We start from the raw sequence: 27,922 nt of genomic DNA on the forward strand, positions 1-27,922 counted from the left end.
AAGCAGAATAAAAGACTAGAATAATTTATTTCAAATTATCAGCTTATTTTAGGGCTAATTTACATACTATGATACTGCTAATTATAAAATTTTGGACAAGACACTTCTGTGGTCCTGCGTTTCCTCTTGTATCAAATGAGGGGTATTAGAAGTTTCAACATGCTAAGAACAAAGAGAAACTAAGAACTTTGATGTGTTTATTACTGCTGTTCTCTCCAAATCTCAGATTTGTATCTATATAACAACGGCATTATATTTAAATTATCTTGTATATCTCCAATTTTTCAGTGCTCTAGGATAGGCAATTTCTTGTCTACTCCGAAGTTAAGTCTAGGAAGTATGTTTGATTGTTCATTTTATTTTGTGTTTTCCCTTACATTATATTTTTCCCTCTTGGACAGCCTCTTTTAGCATTCTTTGAATGGAATGAAGAACTGCAACAACCACAGTTGACTAACAGAAAGTTTAAATCATATCACCTGGAAGATTCTGAAGATTCTGAAGATTTTGAAGATAGTTCCCAACTATCAGAAAAACCTTTAACACTCAATTTTGAATGTGAAGATGTGGAAAAGCCATTGGATTTAAGTCAGATGGATTCATTTAAACAACAGCTATATAGAGATACTCCTTTCCCACAACTGGTTAGTTGCAGTATTTCTGCTGCCCATGGTTCAGCCCTTTTGGGAGATGAGCCCTTTGAAGGTGCTTGTTTCCTCCATCATCCCCGCTTACATCCTAAGACATTTGCTAAGAGTCTCAAAGAGTTTGGTCCATCTAAGAATGACCAAGACCTTCAATCTAACCATTTGGGTGACATTACCCCTGCGTCATATACCCCTTACAGACTGCCTCCCCCACATCTTAAATCCTTTGCTTTTTGTGCTCGTGAAGGTGTCTCATTTAACTCCAGTGATGTTAATCTACCTGAAACTTATCAAGGCCATAAGACCCACAATTCTGCTAACATTTTCTCTGAGTTGGACTCTCCTCTGCAGCCGAATATTCATTTGCCTCCTCGTAGACTTAATTCTGCTGGTCCATCCAGAGGGTTTGCAGTTCATTCCCTTTCTTGTTCTCCTCTTTATTTTCAAAATTCTGCAGTTCCTTTCAGCACCAGTTACAAACCACCAGCATATCTGTTTGCTAACACTGAATCGGAGGCTTCTCTCTGTACAGCTGTTTCTGCTGGAACTTCATTATCTGCTTCAAGTAATGGAAGTTTTTCTGAAACAGAAAATAATGGAACACCAGAATTTCTGGCAAATTATTTTCTTCAAGAAGTGACAATATCTGAAAAAAAAAAAAAGAAAAAGAAAAAAGAAGTGACAATATCTGATATAACAGGAAGTGATTTTACTGCAAGCTTCCAGGCACGAAAATATGAACAGAGCTGGATGAATATTGTGCCTTGGACTGAACTCTTCAGTCTACAAACTGAGGTATTAGTCTTATTTACCCTTAGGTCTGTGGTTAATTAGCTTCATAGTTCAGAACATAGCTACTCAAAGTAGCTGCTCGTTGAAATACTTACCAGTGCATTAGTGAGGAAAGTGACTGGTGGAAGAATGTAAATCAACACCCTGCTTCCTTCACTGAGAAAATCTTGCTTTAAAAAAGTCATTGAGGGGCGCCTGGGTGGCTCAGTGGGTTAAATCCTCTACCTTCAGCTCAGGTCATGATCCCAGGGTCCTGGGATCGAGCCCCGCATCCGGCTCTCCGCTTGGTGGGGAGTCTGCTTCCCCCTCTCTCTCTCTGCCTGCCTCTCTGCCTACTTGTGATCTCTCTCTCTGTCAAATAAATAATAAAATCTTTAAAAAAAAATCATTGAACAATATAGTGTGCTTGATGATGGTAATTATCTATTTTTAATTGTTAGGCCAGAATGTCATGCAAGTGAATGTTAATATTCCTCAGCTGAAAATTAGCATCCCTAAGTGGGTCATGGGGTAACACCTTGATTTGCTAGGTTCTAGAACAGATAGATGAATTACAATCATGTAAACTTCCCTTGTGAAGTAAAGAAAAGTGTTGTAAGTATACTCTGATTGTTTTCACATATGGTCTTGGGAATATTACTCAACATGTTAGACTGTGTTAGAGCTTATCATTCCATTTGTGAAGCTAGTAAACACTCAATAAATATAGTTCTTGCACTGGTACTAAGACCCAGTCACACATGTATAATTATGTGTTTTAATGTAAAGTAGTTTAGTGAAGCAGAAAAGCAACTTGATTTAGTGTGAGACTAAATTTGAGCCTTAGTCCTACTTCTTTGTGATTTAAGGCAAGTCAAAACCTTTCTGAGTCTTAGTTTCTTCACCCATATACTGGGGGTAATAATGGTGTCTGCCTCTTAGAGTGGCTTTAAGGTTTAAATGAGATAATAACTGCTGTCAGCTTTTTTTTTTTTTAAACCTGAAAGAACGTACATGAAAACAGTGTTGGAAACAGTATAGCAGGTACTGCCATTTATGGGCCCTGGAGCCAGACTGTCGGGGCTTAAATTGTGCTTCTGCTGCTTATTAGCTGTGTGACTTTGAACAAGTTGCTTAACTTCTCTGTGCCTCAGTATTTTCAATTGAAAAGTAGTTCTCATCTGCAAAAGGTATAGTAATAGCCTCCACACGAGTGGCTAAACAGATAAAAACAAAAAAACAAACAAACAAAAAAACCTGGCACCTAGAACTAGTTCATCACTAGTTAGCATATGCTTAGCATATGCTAACATGCTGTCATTTTTTCAAATTATTGCTGTCGAGTCCATGCATCTGCCTATGACCTCACCCTTCTTTCTGCTCCCTGTATTAGTGCCCCTGAGACCTGGAGTTGATCTACTTCAAGTTCAAGATCCCCATGTTCAGGTTTACAACTACCTCATAATATGTAAGAAACATCAGCCCTAAAAGTTAGCTGAGGTGGGCAGAGGACAGTGAGAATAAGTAAGATAGTTTTAAAGCACATATTCATCATAACAATTTTATATTTAGTTAAAAAAATATCATTTTCACATTTCAGACATCATAAAGGCACATTTTTAATGTTGATCAAAAGGAATCATGCTACTTAAAAGTTTGAGAAACATCATAATTACATTTTCAGTGTATTTTTTCTGAAATGCCTGTAGCTTATGGCACTGCCCCAAACTGCCTGTTCTGCTGAGGTGCTTGCTCAGCACATCTTTCTGCAATCATGTTACCTTCAATGAAGTCTCACTTTCCCTACAGTCTTTTATTTGCATTTACATATGTCAGCCAAATCCTGTCCTTTTGCACTTGGCATTTTAATTAATGTTTCCTTACCATGAAAAAGAAAAGTTTGAGAAACATCAGTTCAAAACATTACTAGAAGAAAAAAATGCATAACACCATTTTTAAAAATCCTTACACGTGAGCAGCTTTCCATACTTTTTTTTTAAAGATTTTTATTTATTTATTTGACACAGAGAGAGAGATATCACAAATAGGTAGAGAGTCAGGCAGAGAGAGAGGGTAAGCAGTCTCCCTGCCGAGCAGAGAGCCCGATGTGAGACTTGATCCCAGGGATCATGATCTGAGTTGAAGGCAGAGACTTAACCCATGAGCCACCCAGGTGCCCCGCTTTCCAGATTTTTTTTTTAAGATTTTATTTATTTATTTATTTGACAGAGGTCACAAGTAGGCAGAGAAGCGGGCAGAGAGAGAGGAAGGGAAGCAGGCTCCCTGCTGAGCAGAGAACCCCATGCGGGGCTCAATCCCAGGACCCTGGGACCATGACCCAAGCCAAAGGCAGAGGCTTTAATCCACTGAGCCACCCAGGCACCCCTCCAGACTTTATAAGTGCACCTGGTACATAACATCCATAGTATTTTTGAGATTCCCAACAATACTGTGTCATTAGTATATGAAGAATTTCAATTTTAAGAATAATAAAAATAGGGGCGCCTGGGTGGCTCAGTGGGTTAAAGCCTCTGCCTTCGCTTGGGTCATGATCTCAGGAACCCTGGATCAAGCCCCACATTGGGCTCTCTCCTCAGCAGGGAGCCTGCTTCCTCCTCTCTCTGCCTGCCTCTCTGCCTACTTGTGATCTCTGTCAAATAAATAAATAAAATATTTTTAAAAAAAGAATAATAAAAATAGTAATTAAAAATTTTTGATAATAAAAATTTTAGAAATGTCTTAAACTGAATTGAAATAATTGGAAACATATTATTTATTATATTACATTCTTATGTATGTGAATCAATTTTAGTACTGTCGCTTAAATTTGTTTTTTATTTCATAGGATGGCTTCTGGAAACTTACACCAGAACTGGGATTTATATTAAACCTTAATACAATTATTTTAAACAGCTTTCTTGAACAAAAAGGCATTCGCTCTCTGGGTAAGTCAGCATTTTTCTATTAATTAAATGGCACGCTCTTAATTATTTAAATTTTGTTGTAAACTAGTGTACTACTATGATAATTGTGTAAGTTACATATGAGTGGAATTATTTTTGTTAACCATCAAAGAAAACAGAGGACTAGTTTCTATGCATATCTTCACCACTGATTAGGCTTTGCATAATTAGTTAGCATAAGTAGCAGTAACTTCTGTTTTAAAAAATACAAAATTTCAGTAGCTTAACGTAAAGATTATTTTCTTGCCCATATCACAGTCAAATAGTGGTCAGCAGGAAATTCCACTCCAGGTTGTCATTTACAGACCCAGGCTCCTTCCATATTGTGGCTCTATCATTATCAAAAGTGTCTTTAAAATTACTCTGGTAAAAAGAAAATTGCTCTGGCATCACCTACGTGGTAGATAGGAGAAATAGTAAATGTGGCAGGATCGAGTCACAGAACTCCACCCAGATACAAGAAGGCTGGGAAATGTACTTTAGCTTTGTGTTAAGGAAAAGAAAACAGCTTTTATGAGCATTTAGTCAGTCTCTGGCAGAGCAAGTTCGACCTCTGTGGACCTGTTTCTTGTTATGATACTGAAGGGGATAGATGAGCAATTGGTTTAAACGTCAAATGCTAAGTTAAGAGATTTTTTAAATAAAATATTATTATTATTATTAAACAACTTGTCAGTATTCATTGAACAGCAAGGTCTAACTACCCTGACATTTCTGAGGAAATGTCAGGGTTTTCATACTCAGGCTTATTCCATGGTTAGCAGATCTTTGTCTATTTGACCTGCTCTACACTAAAAAGAAATGATGAATATCTATATAAGGAGAATTCTAGTTCCGGGAATGATAAAGGGGATTGTATCAGACTAACTCTCCTACCAAAAACACTTTTTAACCCCAGACAAAATATTTTAAAACCACTCTTTTAAGGCCTAGAATACAATAAAAAACAGACAGAAACCAAAGGGTACAAAAATCCCTGAAAAAAGGAAGAAAATGAGGTGAGCTCCACATTTATCCAGCTGTTGTTTTGCCCAAAAGTACTTCTCAGTTCATGAGGCACAGGAGAGATTGAACTGAAACAGAAAGTCTTAACAGGATAATGATATTTGGGTCAGAGTTCAAGGCTGCCAGAGTGGCTAGAAATTAAGGGTGAAAATCCTAGAAAGGAGTGAGCCACGGAGCAGGGACCTCTGAAATCTGCATACAAATTCCCTCACATCTTGGTTCTCCCTAACCCATATATACACACAGGGTGTGACTTTAAGGAATCTAGAAAAAAGCAACAACTAGAAAGGAAACATGTAGAGCAGAGATTTCAGCTTCTGCCAAGTGTTGGGGAGACAAAGAGTTTGGCATTTGAATTATAACAAATTAGAATTTATAAAAATCTTAAGTTTTCCACTAAAACCCAGACATTATCAAAAGGACCATAAATCATGATCAAAGACTTCCACAGGATGAAGGAGAAATACAAAATAGGCCCACCCTAACAAAACCTAAAACAAAGCTTTCAAAGGATATACCAAAACAAAACTCAACACTTTTTAGAATAAGATAGCATAATCCAGAGTCTCCACAATTTTCAAGGTACAATCTAGAATGAAAATTTAATAATATACAAAGAAGCAAGAAAATATGACTTAAAATCTAGGGGAAATGGCCTAAAGATGCTGGCCTACAGATGCCCCTTATGTTGAAATTAGCAGACAGGATTTAAAACTGCTATTAAAAATACAGTAAAGGGGCGCCTGGGTGGCTCAGTGGGTTAAAGCCTCTGCCTTCGGCTCAGGTCATGATCCCAGGGTCCTGGGATCGAGCCCCGCATCGGGTTCTCTGCTCAGTAGGAAACCTGCTTCCCTTCCTCTCTCTCTCTCTCTCTCTCTCTGCCTGTCTCTTTGCCTATTTGTGATCTCTGTCAAATAAATAAAAATAAAATCTTTAAAAATACAGTAAAGGGTTTATCAGAAAAGAAGAACAGAAAGGGTGAACAAATGGGAGGAGCTCAGCAAATAGATGGAAACTGTAAGAATCAAATGAAAACCCTAGAACTGGAAATTACAATATCTTCAATGGAAGGGTCATTGGATGGGCTTAGTAGCAGAATGTACAAAACAAAACAAAAAGAAATCATGTAACTTAAATTATAATAATATAAAGTGGTAATAAAAATTATCCAAACTGAAGCACAGAAAAAAATAGAATGAAAAAAGAAGAGAATCCAGGACATGTGGAGTGATACCAAAAGGTTTACATTTGTATAATTGGGATCCCAGGAGGAATGAGAGTAGATAGAAAAATTTTTGAATAAATAATAACTGAATTTTCTCCAAAATTGTTGAAAGACATCAACGTCTAGATCTGAGACACTCAGCAGAACTTCAGGCAGGATAAATACAATTAGAACCACATTTAAGAAACCAGAATCAAACTGCTGAAAATCACAGATAAATCTTAAAGCAAACAGAAAACAAGGACACATAGAGTCAGGAGAACATCTATAAGAATTTTAAATTATCCCACATCAGAAATAATGGAAGCTAGGGTACCCAGGTGGCTCAGTTGGTTAACCAGCTACCTTCAGGTCATGATCTCAGTTTCCTGGGATAGAGTCCCATGTCCAGCTCTCTGCTCAGCGAGGAGCCTGCTTCTTCCTCTCCCTTTGCCTGCTGCTCCACCTGCTTGTGCCCTCTCTCTCTCTAATAAATAATAAAATCTTTTAAAAAAAGGAAGAAAGAATGGAAGCTAAAAAATAATAGAATAATATATTTAAAGTGATGAAAGAAAAAGCCCTACAAACTAAGAACTCTATATTCAGCAGAAAAGAGCCTTTAAAAATAAAGGAGAGGGATACCTGGGTGGCTCAGTCAGTTAAGCATCTGCCTTCAGCTCAGGTGGTGATCCTGGAGTCCTAGGATCATGACCTGAGCTGAAGACAGATGCTTAACCAACTGAGCCACCCAGGCACCCCAAATGAGAGAATTCTTAAAAGATCAAAATAAATAGAGAAAAATTTTAAGGTAATAAATGGGTTTAGAAAACTAAAAATGTGAAGATGTTGGTTCTCCCCAATTGATCTATAGATTCAGTGTTGTGAATACATGCCCACAAATTTGATAATCTAGATAAAATGGACTAATTCCTTGAAAGACAGTATCTGCCAAAACTCACAAAAGAAGAAATGAAAAATAGAATAGACCTGTATCTATTAAAGAAATTGAATCAATAACTAATAACTTTCCAAAACATAAAACACCAGGCCCAGTGAGTTCACTGGTGAATTCTACCAAACATTTAAGGAAGGAATTATACCAAATCTCTATAATGTCTTTCAGAATTAGAGAAACAGAGAGAATAATTCCTAACTCATTCTATAAGGGCAATATTACCCTAATACCAAAACCAGACAAAGTCATTACAAGAGAAGAAAACTACAAACCATTATCCCTCATAACATAGACACAAAAATCCTCAACAAAATATTAGGAAGTTGAATCCAAAAAAGTATAAAAAGACCAATACACCACGACCAAGTGGGATTTATCACAGGTATACAAGTCTGGTTCAACATTAGGAAATCAATTAATGTGATCCATTATGTCAACAAACTAAAAATGAAAAATCACATGATCATATCAATAGATTAGGAAAAAAGCATTTGAGAAGATCAAACACTCATTCATGCTAAAAACTCTCAGTAAACAATGAATAGAGGAGAATCTCTTCAACTTAATAAAGACTATTTTAAAAAAAACTATAGCTAATATTATACTTACAGGTGAGAAACTAGAAGCTTTTACATGAAGATCAGGTACAAGGCAAAGATTGCCCCTCTCTCCACTCCTTTTTAATATTGTACTGGGAGTACTTGCTAATGCAGTAAGGCAAGAAAAGGAAGTAAAAGATATATAGACCAGGAAGGAAGAAATTAAAATTTTCTTTGTTTAGAGATGATATATTTGTCTATGTTGAAAATTCAAAAGAATCAACAAAAAACCCTTGAAACTTAACTGAAATTAAAATAAAAACTTTAAAAGGGTTTTAATAAGATTTGCAGATGAAGTAAAAGAAAAAATTCTTGAAACTAGTGAACAATTATACCACGGTTACAGGATACAGATTAATATAAAAGAGCCAATTGCTTTCCTATATTCCAACAAAGAACAAATGGAATTTGAAATTAAAAACACAATATCCTTTATATTAGCACTCTCAAAAATGAAACATATAGGTATAAATGTAACAAAATATGTATAAGAGCCATATGAAGAAAACAATAAATCTGATCTCTGATCAAAGAAGAGCTAAATAAATGGATTGATGTTCCATGTGCATAAATAGGAAAACTCAGTATTGTCAAGATTGACCTACAGATTCAATGGAATACCAATCAAAATCCCAGCAAGTTATTTTATAGATATGGACAAACTGATTCCCAAATTTATATGGAGAGGCAAACGACTTCAACTAGCCAAAACAATATCGAAGAAGAAAGTTGGGGGACGCCTGGGTGGCTCAGTTGGTTGAGCGGCTGCCTTCAGCTCAGGTCGTGATCCCGGCGTCCTGGGATCGAGTCCCACATCGCGCTCCTTGCTCCGCAGGGAGTCTACTTCTCCCTCTGTCTCTGCCTGCCACTCTTAGTCTGCCTGTGCTCACTCTCTCTGACAAATAAATAAAATCTTTAAAAATTAAAAAAAAAAAAGAAAGTTGGAAGACTGATGCTATGCAACTTCAAGACTTTTTTTTAAAGATATATATATATATATTTATTATTTGAGAATGAGAGAGAGAGAGCTTGAGAGGAGAGAGGTCAGCAGGAGAAGCAGACTTCCTGTCAAGCAGGGAGCCCGATCTGGGACTCGATCCCTGTACTCCAGGATCATGACCTGAGCCGAAGGCAGTCACTTAACGAACTGAGCCACACAGGCGCCCACAACTTCAAAACTTACTATAAAGTTACAGTAATCAAGACAGAATGGTATTGATAACAATATAGACAATTAGGTCAAAGGAACAGAAGAGCCCAGAAGGAGATTCACTGCAATCCCAGGGGACATTTTTATACAAACAGACAAACTGATTTTAGAATTTATATGAAAATGCAAAAACCCTTAGAATAATCAAGATAATCTCATGGTAGAAGACGACAGTAGGAGTGCACAAATGTAAGACTAGCCAGTATGATACTGACATAAAAATAGGTAAGTAGACTAATGGAACACAATAGAAAGTCCAGGTAAAGACCTGCATATTTAGTCCATTGATTTTCTTCAAAGAAACCAATGAAATTAATGGGAAAGGAAGAGTTTTCAAAACTGATCTTAGAAAAATTGGATTTGTAAATGGAAGGGAAAAAAACTCAACCCTTCCTTCATGCCCTACTCAAAAATTAATTTGAGGGGTACCTGGGTGGCTCATTTAGTTAAGCATTTGTCTTCTGCTCAGGTCATGATCCCAGGGTCCTGGGATCAAGCACCTAGTCAGGCTCCCTGCTCAGCGAGGAGCCTGCTTTTCCTTTTCCCTCTGTCTGCTGCTCCCCCTGCTTGTTCTCTTTCTCTCCCTCTCTCTCTTTCTCTCTCTCTGTGTCAAATAAATAAATTAAATATTTCTTAAAAATTAATTTGAAATGGAACATAGACCTAAATGTAGAACTATAATACTCCTAGAGGATATAAGAAAACTGGAAAATTTACAAATATGTGGAGGTTAAACAACATGTTACTGAACAAAGAAGAAATCAAAAGAGAAATTAAAAAAATACTTGAGTGAATGAAAATGGAAATATAATATACCAAAACATGGGATGTGGCAGAAGTAACTCAAAGGAGGAAGTTTATAGCAATAAACGAAAAATCTCAACTAAATAACCTAACTTTACACTGCAAGGAACTAGGAATAGACAAACTAAACCCAAAGTTAGTAGAAGGAAGAAAATAACAAAGTTCAGAATGGAAACAAATGAATTAGAGACTAAAAGGACAATAGAAATGATCAATGAAACAAGAGCTATTTTTAAAAGATAAACAAAATAAATAAATCTTCAGCTAGATTCACCAAGATAAAATAGAGACGACTCAGATAAAATCGAAATGAAAGAGACATTACTGTTGATGCCACAGAAATCTAAAAGGTCGTAAGAAACTACTATGAAAAATTATATGCGAACATATTAGACAAGTTAGAGCAAATGGATAAATTCCTAGAAACATACAACCTACCAAGACTGAATCATGAAGAAATAGAAAATTTGAACAGACTCATTACTAGTAAGGAGATTGAATCAGTAACCAAAAACTGTCCAGCAAACAAAAGTTCAGATCACTGTGAATTGTACCAAACACTTAAAGAATTAGCACCAATCCTTCTCAAATTCTTCCAAAATGTAGAAGAGGAAGGAACACTTCCAAACTCATTTTATAAGGCCACCATTCGTCTGATACAAAAACCAGACAGAGAGACTACAAGAAAAGAACATTACAGGTCGATATCCTAATGATTACATATGCAAAAATCTCAAAATATTAGAGACTCAAATTCAACAATACATTACAAGTATCATGATCAAGTGGGATTTATTCCAGGGATTCAAGGATGGTTCAACATCTGCAATTTAATCAATATACCCCATTAACAAAATGAAGGATAAAAAAATCATATGATCATTTCAGTGGATACAGAAAAAGCATTTGACAATTTCTTTTTATCATTTATGTTAAAAAAAAAAAAACTCTCAACAAAGTGGATTTGGAGGGAATATACCTCAGCATAATAATACCTGACAAGCGCACAGCTAACATAATATTCAATAGTGAAGAATAGAAAACTTTTCCTCTAAGATCAGAATCAAGACAAGGATGCCCATTGTCCACATTTTTATTCAACCTAGTATTGGAGGTCCTAGTGATAAAGGAGTCCAAGGCAAGAAAAAGAAATAAAAGGCATTAAATCAGAAAGGAAGAAGTACAACTGTTACTATTTGCAAATGACATAATAGTATATGTAGAAAACCCTAAAGACTCAAAAAAACTGTTAGAATTAATAAAAATTTTCAGGAAAAAATGGTTAGAATTAATAAATTCAGGAAATTTGCAGGATACAAAATCAGTACACAAAATCAGTTTTGTTTGTATGCACTGATAGTGAGCTATCAGAAAAAGATTTTAAGAAAATAATTCCATTTACAATATCAGAAAGAATATAATCAGAAAGAATAAAATGTCAGAAAGATATATCTGAAAGAATCAGAAAGAATAAAAGAAAGAATCAAATATCAGAAAGAATAAAATACCTAGGAATAAATATAACCAAGGAGGTGAAAGACTTATACATGAAAACTATAAGATATTGATGGAGAAAAACTGACATAAATAAAAAGAAAGGTACTCCATGTTCTTAGATTAGAATATTGCTAAAATGTTCATACTAGCCAAAGCAACCTACAGATTCAGTGCAATCCTTATCAAAATTCCAGTGGCATTCTTCACAGAAATAGAACAAACAATCCTAAAATGTATACAGAACCCCCCTCAATAAAAGCTTTTTAAATTTTGTGTGCAATTGAGAAATGAAAAGCACAAAGAATGGGAGAAAATATTTGCAAATCATATATCTGATAAGGGACTGGTATCTAGAATATATAAAGAACCCTTATAATTCAGTAATAAAAAGACAAATAATGCAATTAAAAAATAGTCAAAGGATTTGAATAAATATTTCTCTCAGGCTCATTAGTCATCAAGGAAATGAAAATAAAAACTATAGTGAAGTACTACTTCATACCCATAATAGGCTTATCATTAGGGTGGTTATAATTTTTTAAAAATGGTGAAAAGATAGACTTTTCAGTCAGTGATGATTGGGACAATCATCAATCAGTGATGATTGAAAAGTAATGGTGAAAAAAAGACTTTTCAGTCAGTGATGATAGGACAATCAGACAATAAGTAAAAAAGTACAGTTTGAACCTTTACCTCATACCATACTTCAAAAATTGAAGACTTAAGTGTGAAAGACAAACAATAACGCTTTTGGAAGAAAATACTGGAAAAACTCGTTATGATTTTAGGATGAGAAAGATTTTGTTTGTTTTAGACTTTTTATTTTGAAGTAATTTTAAACTTGCAGAGAAGTTGCAAATACTGTACGAAAAATTCTCATATATCCTTTACCTAAAAGATGTTAACATTTTGAAGTATTTGATTTATCAATCAGAGAGGAATTTCTCAATGCAAAAAAGGCACAAGTCATAAAGGAAAAGATAAATAGACAACATCAGCGATATTTCTTCATTAAAAATAAAATATAAAATGTGAAAAAGACATACTCTAAGGATACTAAGATAAAGGCACATATAAACAATAAATAAACAAAGTACAAACTTTGTGGAAGAACTGAGTGATGAACACAAACGTCAGCATGGTGGTAGTTTCTAAAAGGGAGTGTAATACTCTCTAGGTCCACTCATATTGTCTTAAATGGCGCAATCTCATCTTTTTATGGCTGTGTAATATTCCATTGTGTTCTACTTTTTCCTTATCCATTTGTCTATTATTTTTTTATTATGTTATGTTAGTCAAATACCATATGATTCCACTTATATGGAACCTAAAAATGAATAAAAGAAAAGCAGGATGAGACGTACAAATACAAACAAACCGATAGTTACCAAAGGAGGGGTGGGGTTGGGCAAAATGGATGAAGGGGAGAGGGAGATACAGCTCTTCAGTTACAGAAAGAGTAAGTCATGGGAATAAAAAACAGAGCATAAGGAATACAGTCAATGATATTATAATAGCGATGTAGTAGTACAGATGGTAGATACATCTGTGGTGAACATATGTAAATTTGTCAAATCACTAAGTTGTGTACCTGAAACTAATGTAACATTGTGGATCATCTATACTCAAATAAAAAAATAGAAATAAATAATAGGCTTATCAAAAAATAAATAAAAGGGAGCAGGAAAGAATACAATTGGGACACAGCTCACAGACACTTTCAAGCTAATGATCATACTGTTTCTTAAAATGGGTAGTTGGATACCACCTCATACACATTAGGATGACTACTATCAAAAAAAAATAGAAAATAGGGCGCCTGGGTGGCTCAGTGGGTTAAAGTCTCTGTCTTCGGCTGGGGTTGTGATCTGAGGGTCCTGGGATGGAGTCCCACATTGGGCTCTCTGCTCAGCGGGGAGCCTGCTTCTCCGTTTCTCTCTGCCTGCCTCTCTGCCTACTTGTGATCTCTGTCTGTCAAATAAATAAATAAAATCTTTTAAAAAAATAGAAAATAACAAGTATTGGGGAGAATGTGGAGAAATTGGAACCCTAGTCACTGTTGGTGGCAACATAAAATGGTAGCTGCTATGGAGAACTATTAATAGAGTGGTTCATCAAAAAATTAAAAATAGAATTACCATATGACTCAGCAATTCCATTTCTGGGTATAATACCAAAAGAATTAAAAGTAGGGACTCAGAGATATTTGTATACACATGTTCATAGCAGGATTATTCAAAAAGTAGTAAAAAAGTGGAGGCAACTCAAATGTTCGTTATTGGATGAATGAATAAAGAAAATAAGATATAGGGCACCTGGGCGGCTCAGTTGGTTAAGCAACTGCCTTCGGCTCAGGTCATGATCCCGGGGTCCTGGGATCAAGCTCTGTGTCAAGCTCCCTGCTCCCTGGGGAGCCTGCTTCTCCCTCTCCCTCTACCAACTGCTCCTCTTGCTTATGCTTTCTCTCTCTCTCTCTGTGTGTGTGTGTGTCAAATAAATAAATAAATAAATAACCTTAAAAAAAAAAACCCTCTCTTTTAAAAGGAGAAAAAAGAAAGAAAGAAAATATGATGTAAGACACCTGGGTGACTCAGTTGATTAAGCATTTGCCTTCAGCTCATGTCATGATCCCAGGGTCCTGGGACTGAGTCCTGCATCCAGCTCCCTGCTCAGCAGGGAGTCTGCTTCTCCCTTTCCCTCTGCCCCTCCCCTGGCTTGTGCACTTCTCTCTCTCTCAAGTAAATAAATAAATAAAATATATTTTTAAAATGTGATATATACGTACAATTGGTATTATTCAGTCTTAAGGAAGTATTCATTCAGTGTGATTCATACCACAACATGGGTGAGCCTCAAAAACATGATGCTAAGTGAAACTAGTCAGTCACAAAAAGACAAATACTGCTTGATTTCACTTTTATGAGATACCAAGAACAGACAATTTCATAGAGACAGAAAGTAGAATAGTTGTTGCCTGGGTCTGAGAGGAGTAGGGAATGTAGGAGTTGGTATTTAATGGGGACAGAGTTTCTGTTTAACAAAATGAAAAGGGTTCCAGAGATAGATGGTGGTGACAGCAGCACAACAATGTGAATGTACTTAATAGCACTAAACTGTATACTTTAAAATGGTTAAAATGATAAATTTTATGTGTATTTTACTATAGGTTTTTAAAACAAAAATAATACCTAGTGGGTTGTTCATACTTGGGTGTTTGTTATATTATTTATACCCTACAGATACATTGTTTGTCTGTTGCATCTACTCAATATTTAATATTTTTAAAAATTTAAGTATATGCTTGGGAAGATTTGAGATTCATTCTTTTTTTTTTTTAATATTTATTTATTTGACAGAGAGAGATCACAAGTAGGCAGAGAGGCAGGCAGAGAGAGAGGGGGAAGCAGGCTCCCCGCCAAGCAGAGAGCCTGATGCGGGGCTCAATCCCAGGACCCTGGGATCATGACCCAAGCTGAAGGCAGAGGCTTTAATCCACTGAGCGACCCAAGCGCTCCTTGAGATTCATTCTTAAGAAACATCAGCCTTTGGTAATGAATTAGATGTGGGCAGTCGAAGGAGAAGGGGAATTTTCAGCATTGAGCGTGAGAAAGGAAAACAATGGTAGGCTGAGCCTATAAACATACTAATTGTGTTATGCTTTGGACTTTAAAATTTGAGGTTCCTAGCAGATATTGGAAAGAAATACCTAGTTGGCTCTATGAGGCTAGAGCTCAGAAAGAGGTCAGAATTGAAAGACTTTGGGAGAACTGTCATTATTTAATGCCATGGACCATGGGCAGGTATGACATCTCCTAAATAAAGAATGTAGCCAGAACAGAGAATAGGGCTTAGGGCCATCCTTGGGCATGCCAATATTTAGTGGTTAGACAAAGCAGGAGCCAGCAAAGACTTAAGAAGGAATGGCCAGAGAAATAAGAGGAAAGCTAGGGAGTACGGCATCACAGGTGCCAACAGGTGAGCTTTTTTTATGGATATGCCTTTCCCATGGATTTTCTCTGTACTACTCTGTATATCTCCATATTATCCATGTTATTTTTTTGTATGTGTGTTTTCTGCCATTTTCCTCTACTTGTAGTTGCAAGATGTCTGATTTCTCCCCCTGATTTATTTTTATATCTCTCTACCCAGTTTTTTCTTTTATCCTTTTCTTGATTTTCCTTTTATCTTTTCTTCCACTTCTCAATTTACTTCTTTTTTAGTTTTTTTAAAATTTTTTATTAACACATAATGTATTATTAGCCCGAGGGGTAACAGGTCTGTGAATCACCAGGTTTACACACTTCACAGCACTCACCATAGCACATACCCTCCCCAATGTCCACAACCCAGTCAATTTACTTCTTAAGTGACTCTAATACACTATTTAGGCATTTTATAATTCTATTGTTTATGATGTTTTTAACAGAATTGTGTGTTGCTTATTATTTAAAAGTTACTCTAAGATTTTATATTCAATACTAAAAGAAGAAGAACCCACTAAATTAAATAGTCCCCATATTTTCTTTTGTCTCTTTTGATTTTCTTTGTGGGATAAGGGATTGGTTTTGTCGTTTCGTTTTAAAATTTTATTTAATTCTTTTTTCCTGTATTAAGAAAATGATGTCTTTTTTTTTTTTCCTTTGAGAGAGAAAGCACACAGTGGTGTGGGGGTGGGTTAGGAGGGACAGAGAAAGAGGGAGAATCTTAAGCAGGCTCCACACCCAGCATAGAGCCCAATGCAGGATTTGATCTCATGACCCCGAGATCATGACCTCATGATCAAGAGTTGGATGGTTGGGGCACCTGGGTGGCTCAGTGGGTTAAGCCACTGCCTTCGGCTCAGGTCATGATCTCAGGGTCCTGGGATCGAGTCCCGCATCGGGCTCTCTGCTCAGCGGGGAGCCTGCTTCTCTCTCTCTCTCTCTCTGCCTGCCTCTCCATCTGCTTGTGATCTCTCTCTGTCAAATAAATAAATAAAATCTTAAAAAAAAAAAAAGAGTTGGATGGTTAACTGACTGAGCCACCCAGGTACCCCTAAAATGATGTCATTTTTTAAGTAGTTATGGCTATCTCAGTGATCTAAAATTAATGCTTTATGTGCAGATATATACATATTATGCACAGGTCCTTTTGTATTTATAAAACAAAATTGTGTATTATTACAAGGCAAGGTTTTGGTGTGGTTTTTTTTTTCCCCAAAACCATTGTCTCCCAGAAAAAGAGGTGTATTTGAGTCTTTACAAATATTATATGTTCTCTAAATTACTTTATTTTTAAAGGGTAAGTATCAATTGAGGAGAGGACTCAGCTTTGAAATATTTATTTCAAATACTTAGAGAAATTATCTGAGAGAAATCCTTAAAAAGTAAATAAAAGAAATTTAACAGAGGTTTATTAAGTATTTCTTGGAATATGAATTGAAAATTATAAGCACTAAATGTTGTTTAATGAGCCTACGAAAAATCACTTTCAAAAGCAACATACATGAATAGATAAAGAAGATGTGATATATATAAACACAATGGAATATTATTCAGCCATTAAAGAAGAATGAAATCTTGCCATTTGCAATGACATGTATGGAGCTGGAACAATTAATGCTAAGTGAAATAAGTCAGAGAAAGACAAATACCATATGATTTCACTCATTTGTGGAATTTAAGAAACAAAACAAACAGGCAAAGGGGAAAAAATAGAGAGAGAGATAAACCTAGGAACGACTCTTAATTATTGAGAACAAACTGTTGGTTACCGGAGGGGAAGTGTGTGGGGGGATAGAGGAAATAGATGATGGGGATTAAGGAGTGTACTTGTGTGGAGAACCAGCTGTTACATGGAAGTGTTGAATCACAATATTGTATACCTGAAACTAATACAACATTGTATGTTAACTAATTGGAATTTAAAACTTTTTTTTAAAATGTAGACAGAGGAAGGGACAAAATATGTATATGTAAGGTATATACAAAAGAGGAAAAATACATTTAATTGATTAAGCAAGGGAGAACACATGACATGTAGAGACTAACTTTGGAAAAGAGTAGGATATGTCTTGCAAAACAAAAACAACAAAAGCAAAGTACATCATGGGAATGTAAATTGCAAAATCCAAATGGTGTTTACCTTTGAAAAGCTAGGACATAGGGTGGGGATCAGAGGACATATACAAGATGGCTTCAACTTTACAACATATTGTTTCTTCTAAAAAAGAGAGGAATTTCAATCAATCAATCAATCAATCAAAAAAGATTTGAAGCAGATGAGGGGAAATGTTAAAAGGTGACCAGCTATCATATTTTTCTCTTTTCTGTGTGCTTAAAAATATTTCATAATAAAAAAACCATTAAATGGCTATGTTGTAGTGGTACTAACTGTGCTACTTATCAAACATCTAAGATGGAAATAAAAATAATTTACCTCAGAAACTAGCAGACAACTCACTGTGGCTCAATGATGATGAAGATTGCAAGGGAGGACAATAATTTTCCTCCCCTCCTTCTAGTTTCTTGGCTGAGACACTCTGTAATTAAAGACAGATTAACAATGGAAAAACAAACCATTTTTGTTATGTACACACATATATACCTTGTACAGTAGGGAGCCCCCCCAAAGATGAGACTTAAAGGGCAGCTGGGCAACTGAGCTAAGGAAAGGGAGAGAGATCTGTGGCTTCAAGTGGAGGAGGGGCAGGGGCGATTCACAGGAAGGTGAGTGGAGGAAATGCTTGGTAAATGGATGTTGTCTTCCAAAGCAGACATATTTCTCAGGTGAAAAAGTTATCTCTGGTAATAGCTCTCTTCCTGATACAAGCCACCTTTCTAATTTCTTTTAAACAGTTAAGGGGAAGGTAAAATGCTTTTCCTGAGTCCTTCTGGGTCCTGATTGCCTTCAGTTCAAAATGAAAGGGGCATGTTCTGGGTGGCTTAATCCACTTAAGATAGATGTTAAAAGGGGCACCTGGGTGGCTCAGTCAGTTAACTGGCTGCCTTAGGCTCAGATCAGGTTCCTGAGATCAAGCCCCAGATAGCACTGGGCTCCCTGCTCAGTGGGAAGCTTGCTTTTCTCTCTCTCTCTGCCTGGTGCTCTCCCTGCTTGTGCTCACCCTCGCTCTCTCTCTCTCTGACAAATAAATAAAATCTTAAAAAAAAAAAAGATGGATGTTAAAAGTTTTGTTTCATGAAGTGTTAGATTGGAAAAATAACAATACCTGAAATCTAATTTTTATATGATGTGATTTCAAATACATACTTGCATTTAAGAAAATTAAAATGTGTTAATTTCTGGCTCAATATATATATACATTCATTTTCAATTTTGGTATTTTATAATATAGTAAAATATCTTGGTTTAGGTGTATAACACTGGTTACCTGTAGGTACTATTAAAAATAATAAGACAATTTAGTTGATCCTCAAGAGTCCAGAGAACTGCAAAGTTAAGGGGACAGGGCTGCAAGCTCTTATAGAAAGAGGCAAGCAGGAAACAAGGAAGAAGTACTTGGTTTACGTTCATTAGTTGGGGTTGCGTATCTGACCATATTTAGAAAGGTCAAGGAACTGGGAAGTGAGTATAGCACCCAGAGTTGGCTTGGTTTTGGAGGATTGGCCAACTGGATACATTGTGTTTCTGATCAGGTAAAGTATTTATAGGGACATAAAAGTTATCTAGATTTTGGTTTGCTGACTTGGCACCCTGGGTAATAGCAGCTCCATCTTGGGCCTAGAAATTTATTCCGATGGCATGAATCACTAGAAATAATTTGCTACGCTGACCTACCCAGCTGTATGAGTTGTTTATCTGTTGTACATTTAGGTTTACTCCTCAAAGCTATTTGTACCAGAGCCTAGAAACTGAATTTCTTTCACGAACTTCATGCATCTCTGTTTATTAAAGAGGGCAAAGAAATGAAGCTATGGATGTATTCCTTCCTAACAACCCTCAGGGTGCTATGGCACTTGTTCCATTTGTCCTCATTTTTAATTTAAATAACAAGGTAGGTAAGGATCTTGAAGAGAATTATGGAGTTTTATGATCTGCTAATGTATTATGGTTTAATAGTATGGAAATTCTTTAATAGAATTTTTATAAATGGGCACAGTTTGAGATGCAGTTTCCAACAAATATAAAAGGGTTTTCCACTTTTAGGAATAAAAGGAAGAGAGCGTCTCCTGGAGCTGATTGCCACATTTCTGGTACTACAATTTCTTCGCACCAAGTTGGAACAAAAAGGCATAGTCTTCAAATCACTAATGAAATTGGATGATGCTTCCATTTCCAGGTAGCTTTAATTATAGTATTAAGCAACTCACTTACATTTCTGACCATTTCTTAATTAAAATTTGTAAGAAGCAACATGGAATTGTAAGAACAAAGAGAATTTATTCACAGGGAATATCTTGCCTATGTTCTTATGTCACAGGCAGGGCAGACACAATATTTATGCCTCTTGGTTCAGTGAAAAACCAGGGGTCAGAGTGTTTAAGTGTAGCTTACACCAGAACTCAGATCTTTGGCTCCTGGTTTAGTATTCTTATCACTATGGCATATTGATTCTGTGTGCTTTTGGAAAATCCACAATGTGATTGTCAGGACTAGGTCTGTTCCCATTAAATTGCAGGGCCTGGCACAAGAATATAGATGCAAACACACATACTATATGTCTAAGCATTTAAAAGTTATAAATCAAACTAATAAACTTAAATAAAACACATTTAAAGCCCTGCCTGGACAAATACAACTTCTTGAAGACCAGGGTCAAATTTAGAGTTCTGTGACCACTTGAAGTTTGATGTCATCATGTGACCGTGTAGAGAGAGGCAGTCCTTGGGCTGATCTCTGGCACACAAGAGGCCTTGAGGCACATGTGAATACCCTTCTTACTTACAAAAACTCCATCCATACCTCATGCAAATTGTCACCCCTTACGTGTGTGCATATACCCACAATATACATATATGTACCTATACATACATACCTATATAATTAGCTTATGATTTTTTCAAAAAGGCAAGATAAGTGGGAAAACTAGCAAAACTAATAAAAATATTATTTATAGGGGAGGAAGAGGAGACAAGGTTTCTCCTAATATACTTTGTTTTACTTTTTTAACTTTAAAACTACATAAATATTTTGCATAATAAAGACCAGATGCCAGAGAGAAGAGATTGAAATTGTTAAATTATGCGATGGACTACCAACAGCAGTGTCTGGAATGTGAGGAAATAAATGGCAAAAGGAAAACGAGAGGATGGGTGGGAGCTATGAATTAAAAGACACATGGCCAGAAGGCAATGTTAGGTCTACTCTGGATCCTGACTTGAACAAAACCCATTTTATTAAAGAGAATGAGAGAGAGAATTAGGGAGATTTAAACATTACCTGTATATTTTGTGATATTAAAGAATCTCTTATAGCTATTTTAATGTCATGTTTAAGAAAAAGTTCTTCTTGTCCCTTAGAGATATGTATTTACAGATGAAATTAAAATAAATAAGCAGACCTATTTTTACCCTCTCACAAAGACTGATTAAGTTCTCAATTCCCAATAGCATCAAATACAAAATTGGTACTCAGAAAATAATAAATTGAGCGTTTTACTGTAGGTAATTTGTACTTATATTTTAAGAAAAGCATTACCTTCTCATGAGCTTGCCAAAAGAGCTTTTTGAGAAAGATAGGAATTTATTAAGTATCAAGAAAAATACTTCAAAGAACTAGTAGACAGGACTGACAAGTTAATATTTGATTTAGCAGACACAACCAAAGAGGCACTTCTTCTATTTAGATCTTTTTCAACTGAGACAGAGGGAAGAGAGGCTTAGGAGACAAGCTGACCAAAGTAAAGCCATTTTGGTTTTTAGGCTCACCCTTAACCTAAAAGTCAACAGGTGAAAAGATTCAGCTTACGGAAGACCATAAGGCCCCACTCCCTCCATCAGTAAAAGTCATAAAGACTGGACATTCCTAAAATTGCTCCTGTGGGTAATTCCACAACTCTATAGGACAGTGGAAAAACTAACTGCCCAATGTAACTGTTAAACCCAAAGTTAAAAGGTAAGCCCCTCCCTATATGGTTAGCTAATTAAAACAACAACAACAACAACAAAAAACCCTTATGAAACCCTTTGTTAGAGACAAGGTGGTGGGGGGGCTCCTCTTCCTCCCCTGGGAAGAGAGGCCACTACTTTATCTGTGAAGTAGCTCCTTTCTTACTTGTATACATAATAAATCTTTGTCCCTTTCTCTACATGGCTTGCTCTTAAATTCTTTCTCTCAAAAAGCCAAGAACCGTCTTGGTGAGGGGCATAAAGCCTTCCTTCTTGGCCTGTCTGGCATCACAACTATGATAACCATTAAAACAAGTATTAATAACTTGAACCTACTTTTAATTGCAACATCACAAAGTATTTTACCAAGATTTTCAAAAATAAGTATATTCCATCACTTTGCTCTTACTATATGAGTTATTGTGAGAGCAAAAAGGTTTATAAGTAATAAAGTTGACTTAAAGTCAAACTTTTAAGTAATTTTTATTTCCTGCTTATTGCATATATAATTTATAACTTTTCTTTGTCTTTTTCTGCTTTGTGATGCACATAACATTACTACAGTAGCACATTGCATCAAGGTATATGAACAAAACCTTCACACTAGTGAGATGGTCAGTCAAAAGTTTAGAGGTCAGCTAGAGGAAAACCAATGGAATTAGTGAAAATATTTAAAACTAGTTTTGTTGCTTGTAGTAGTTCATAACTATAAGTGGACTAATGATTACTGGGAAACAGGTCTTTTAACCACTTTGGACGTGCTCCCTATTTAGTATGTTTGTGTCATCATAATATTCAGCTAACATTTATTGATTACCTACTCTGTGACAGGGACTGTTAAGCCTGTGAAATCTATGTTTTGCTAATCCCGACAACAAACCCTAAGGATCTCATATTATCATAATTGAGGAAATGGAGACTTCCAGTGTTGAATGAAAGATGCACCATATCACACAGCCAACATTGTGTAATTTCAGAGTCAGGATTTGAACCTAGCTCTTAGCCACCACACTATACTGATGGCCCTTTCCCAGTTTACAGGGAAAAAAATCAGGAAGATGGAGAGAATTTTCCAAATTTTTAGTCCCCTCCCATAGAATTTTTTTTTGAACTTTAGTATATGTTCCCATTTGCTTGCTAATAAATTCTAGCAGGTGAAAGATAAATGAGGAAGTAGTTAACTAATATTAATGAAAAATTTTGTAATTTTTCTGAATCTTGAATAGACTTTTGAATATTGACAGTCTTGAATGCTTGATGTCATCTTATGTACACAAACTTCAAGTTTTTATGTTATGCACAGTTTAGTACTGTCGTTCCTGATTTGTGTGACAGAATACATGGCAGTTTCATGGGCGAGTGTTAAGTTTTTTGTTAACTAATCAAATTAAGAATTCCTGGTACAGTAAAAAGGAAAGAGAAATAGAAACCTGGTTTGTAAAATAGTATTGAGTTTCTCCTTGAAGAATGGATGGATTTAGATCAAGAAGAATGGAAAGGGGATGACAAAAAAAAAAAATATATATATATATATAAAGGCTAGAGAAAGCTAGAGTTGTCCTGGAGGCAACAAGGAAGTCTGTGAAGCATTTGGAAGCTGGAACTTGATGGGTATAATAATATATTTTAAAATGTGTTGATTCAGTCTGATAGAACTTGCATAAAATGTCAGAGAGAATTGCTTTTATTACATAGCTCAATTTTTAAAAAAGATTTTATTTATTTGACAGAGAGAGAGAGACAGTGAGAGAGGAAACACAAGCAGGAGGGAGTGGGAGAGGGAGAACAGGCTTCCCGCGGATCAGGGACCCTGATGTGGGGGTTGATTCCAGGACCCTGGGATCATGACCTGAGCCAAAGGCAGAAGCTTAATGGTTGAGCCACCCACGTACCCTACATAGCTCAATTTTTGACAGAATTATCTTGTCTGATATGATGTGCTGGATTTGGTATCATATTATATTTCGTATATAATTGTGTTCTGAAGTTGATGGAACTATTTATTTCTAATCTAGAAATATTCCCTGGGCTTTTGAAGAAATAAAGAAAGCAAGTGAATGGGTAAGAAGAACTGAAGGACAATATCCATCTATCTGCCAACGGCTTGAATTGGGTCAAGATTGGGACTCTGCCACTAAACAGCTACTGGGGATCCAAACGTAAACACCACACCTCCTCTTCACAGAGTTCATAATTACAGTCAAGCTGAATCAACTGAAGTTGTATTTTAAACACTTTTCATGCTTCCACGTATAAAATAGTAAGATATCAATAGATCCCCATAATGAAGTTTAATTATGATTTCATTCAGTTTAGCACTCGCTTAAAATAATGAGAAACAGAATTGATTATTTTAATGAACTAGCAAGTGGTAACAAAATATTGCATATTACAGATTTGGGTTTAAATGTTTTGAGGTGATAAGAGACACATCTGGCTGGTCCTAGAGCCTCATTTCCTTCTCCCCTTTAAGGACTCTAGTGGAGAACTGGCCCAGCTGGACTTAGTAAGCTGGGGAGAAACAAGATCTTTGGAAGATGTCAGTGTTCATGGCATGCAAGCCTGTTTCCAGGGCTCTGTGTATCCAGAACTTTGCCTCATTTATGCATGCTTCCTGGTGTGGTTCCTAGTCTATAGAACCCTTGATACATTTTTTGTCACTTAGAGAAACTAGGTATCCCAAGCAAGTCTTTCATGGACCTTGCTTTTGGTGTTGCCTCTAAAATCCTTAAGTCATCTAGGTTTCTTCCTATGTTATCTTACAGAAGTTTCATAAATTTTGCACTTTACATTTTGGTCTGTGATCCATTTTGAGTTATTTTTTATGAAAGCTGTAAGGTCACTGTCTACCTTCCTCCACATTACCACTTCCAGACCATTACCTCTCTACCTTTATGTAAAAACCTTGGTTTCTTTGTTTTTGTTTTCACTTTTTTTTTTTTAATTTAAATTCAATTAGCCAGCACAATGCTCATCACAACAGATTTCTCTGAGATACAGTCTTTTAGCTATCCTCCAGCCTGTCCTTATTACTGTGAATTTGCCAAATGCCCAGTACCCACTCTCCTTCACGTATGGCTCAGGATTTCCCTTTTTACTGCCCATCCTGCCTTCATCTTGAGTAACTTCCATTATCCTGATGTGTGACCCCTCCTAATTCCCTGGACTTGAACCACAGCTATAATTGAGTCTTGGCAGAATATCTTGTGATACTCAAAGGATGGGAAGCTTGTAGCTTCCATGAGGCCTTTTCCCATCTGCCTATCCCCCTGAGAGGCAGACTTAAGACTATTTCTATTTCTCATCACCTCCCAGTTCTGAGGCAATATAAACTCCAAATACAGCTGCAGACTAAAAATCTTCCTAGCTGCATCTAGAATTGGCTCCTCAACAGTGATGTGTCCCACAACTCACATTGCAATTATCTAGCTCCTCTTGGTGTGTAGGATAAGGACCAAGAGGAGACAGCATCTTTGACTACTCTTCCTCTTGGTGTTTATATAAATGGTAACCCACTAAATCTAAAATAGCTTGTTATGTTTTTACTGGCTAAATCAATTATGTCTTGCCCTTGAACTTGTCTGCTTGTTTGACATAATCACAGAAGATAACTCTTTTGTTTTATCAGAGTAAGGGGATCAGCAATTGATAATACCTAGTAGCAGAGTGTGTGAAGGTAAACAGACTTCCTTATGTTGTTATTGGAACTATATACTAGTAAAACAAAGTTTTGCAGCATTTATCCAAATTTAAATCACTATCCTCCTTGAAGTATAAATTTCACTAGTAGGAATTCCGCTTCTAGTAATTCTTCTTGCAAAAATATGGACACACGCACATGCATGTGTTATATGTGCATATATATGTGCATATATATATATATTACAGTTGCAGAACAATGTGGAATAGAGCTCATTTAAAAATTATATAAATGGGTATTTATATTTGTATGATATAGAAGTCTGTCATGTCATATTTTAAATGTTACCTTTGAGGAATAGGAACTTTATTTCTATCTTATATATTTGAATTAGTTAAAAATTTTTACAGTGAACATATATATACTTAAATACTTTATTTCAAAAATACGTAAAAGTGGGACGCCTGGGTGGCTCAGTGGGTTAAGCCACTGCCTTCGGCTCAGGTCATGATCCTGGGGTCCTGGGATCGAGTTCCGCATCGGGCTCCTTGCTCGGCAGGGAGCCTGCTTCCTCCTCTCTCTCTGCCTGCCTCTCTGCCTGCTTGTGTGTACTCTCTCTCTCTGACAAATAAATAAAATCTTTAAAAATAAAAATAGGTAAAAGTAGAGAAAATAGTATAATGAGCATACAGTCCATCTTTTAAAATATTTTGCCAAGTTTTTATAAATTTAGAACAGTCTTCTCTTCCCTCTTCTTTTGCTATTGACTTATTAAAGAAACAATGTCCTACATTCTGGATTTGTCCAATTATTTCCATTTTTTTCTTTCCCCATATTTCTTGTAAACTGGAAATTCTATCTAAGGCCCTGAATAGGTTAACGATCCATATTTTTATCAACAGGAGGCATATAGTTTGGTTGTTCTACTTTTAGTAATGCTAACATTGATCACTGGGTTTTCCAATGTGAAGTTTTGTTTCTCCTACAACCAACCAACAGTTTGAAGAGATACTTTGGCAGCCAGTTCCTCATCAATCTTTCATCTAATGGTTTTGCTGCCTGAATTATTTTCATGAAATACTGTGATTCTCTATGTTTTCTTCTATGCTTGTTAACCGAAATTCTTCTGAAAAAAGAACCAAAAAATGAGCTTTCCCCATCAACTGTTATTTGATTATAGTATTTTTTAAAAACTTGCTTTAAAAAGATATCTAATTATTAGAATTGTTGTGTGTCTTCCTTTATAGACTAAGAGTCTGTGGAGGGCAGAGACTGTTAAGAGACAACAGGCCCAAAATGGAGTTATCTATGTCAACACCCACATCTGCAAAGCAAGACTTGATACCCAACCTAACTGCAGTTTCAGGCTCTTCTAGGAATATAATCTTAACTAGTAGTCTGGAATTTCCTGTTAGTACTATGAGGTAATCCTCTTAATAGACTCCAGCCTTCCCCAAAGAACAGTGCATTTGCCTGAAATAATCCTTTTTTGTTTATGACTTCCTTGCCCTACCCCCGTTCTGTCATGAAAAACCTGTCCTTTTCTGCATTTCTTTGGAGTTCCTATTTGCTAGATGGGATGCTGCCCCAACTGTTGAAAAAAGTCAATAAGATCTTCAAATTTAGTCTGCTGAATTTTAATACTATGCTCTATTGCTCTTTGTGTTTTTAATACTTAGTACAGTCATGGTACATAGGATGCATTTAGTAAGCTAAATAAATAATAAATCAATGAGCCCACTCAAGATCTGATGTGCCTCTCCCATGATGTGGGAACAAAGGTAGAAGAAAAATTATTAAATTTCCTACTACTTACAGTCCATTGACAAGTCTCTGAAACAGGCAGAGTGACATTCCTCTAGGGATTCAACTGCCTTGATGTTGATACTTTGCTAAGGGCAAAAGGCAATCTTAGCCCAACCCTCCAGTATCCTGTAAGTCTACTTTGACATATAAAAATTCCTTTGGAAACTTCATCTCTACTCCTGCAAAATACATCTGAAGGGTCTCATGACTGGGGTTTTACCAGAGAGTAATAAATTACCTTTTCCCAACAATAGCTAGCCCCCTCAGGGTCCTGGAAACCTTGCTTCCAAATTTGTGAGAAACCTACGCTATTCCCAAGCACTTTCCAACTTGAAAGTATATAATGACCCCAGCGCAGCTCCCTGCCCACAGGTCCTGTGCCCATGCTTTAGTAAAACGGACTTTTTGCACCAAAGATGTCTCAGAAATTCTTTCATGGCTGTATGCTCTGAAACCTGTCTTTCCTCCATCATCCAAATGGATCTGGTGGATCATAGATGATTCTTTAGTTAACCTCAAAGTTAATTTAAAGTGCTAATCTTATAAATTAAGTCCACCATTCAAAGAAACAGCGCCTTGGGGTGCCTGGCTTGCTCAGTCAGAAAGGCTTGTGACTCTTGATCTCCGGGGTGAGTTTGAGCCCCATGTTGAGTGTAGAGATTACTTAAATCAAACTTTAGAATAAATTTTAAAAAATTGAAAGTCCCCTACAATAGAGATTTTATTTAAGATTCAAAGTGAGAAAAATATTTTACCATTAAGTGGATTATCCTAG

General features: G+C 36.1%; 1 protein-coding gene across 3 annotated transcripts in view; it reads left to right on the top strand.

Annotated features, from left to right (window-relative positions):
- Nucleotides 1-26,133, top strand: part of PARP4 (poly(ADP-ribose) polymerase family member 4) — a 135,672-nt gene extending 109,539 nt beyond the window's left edge. For all 3 annotated transcript variants that reach the window (XM_047722833.1, XM_047722834.1, XM_047722835.1), the window contains exons 31-35: nucleotides 402-1,442; nucleotides 4,264-4,363; nucleotides 19,801-19,933; nucleotides 23,717-25,790; nucleotides 25,999-26,133. In XM_047722833.1, the coding sequence (XP_047578789.1) occupies nucleotides 402-1,442; nucleotides 4,264-4,363; nucleotides 19,801-19,933; nucleotides 23,717-23,864 (1,422 nt within the window). In that variant the 3' untranslated portion in view covers nucleotides 23,865-25,790; nucleotides 25,999-26,133. The remainder of the gene's footprint in view (nucleotides 1-401; nucleotides 1,443-4,263; nucleotides 4,364-19,800; nucleotides 19,934-23,716; nucleotides 25,791-25,998) is intronic.
- Nucleotides 26,134-27,922: the final 1,789 nt, after the last annotated feature.

This window comes from Lutra lutra, chromosome 3 (genome assembly GCF_902655055.1).
Source record: "Lutra lutra chromosome 3, mLutLut1.2, whole genome shotgun sequence".
Classification (NCBI taxonomy): Eukaryota; Metazoa; Chordata; class Mammalia; order Carnivora; family Mustelidae; genus Lutra; species Lutra lutra.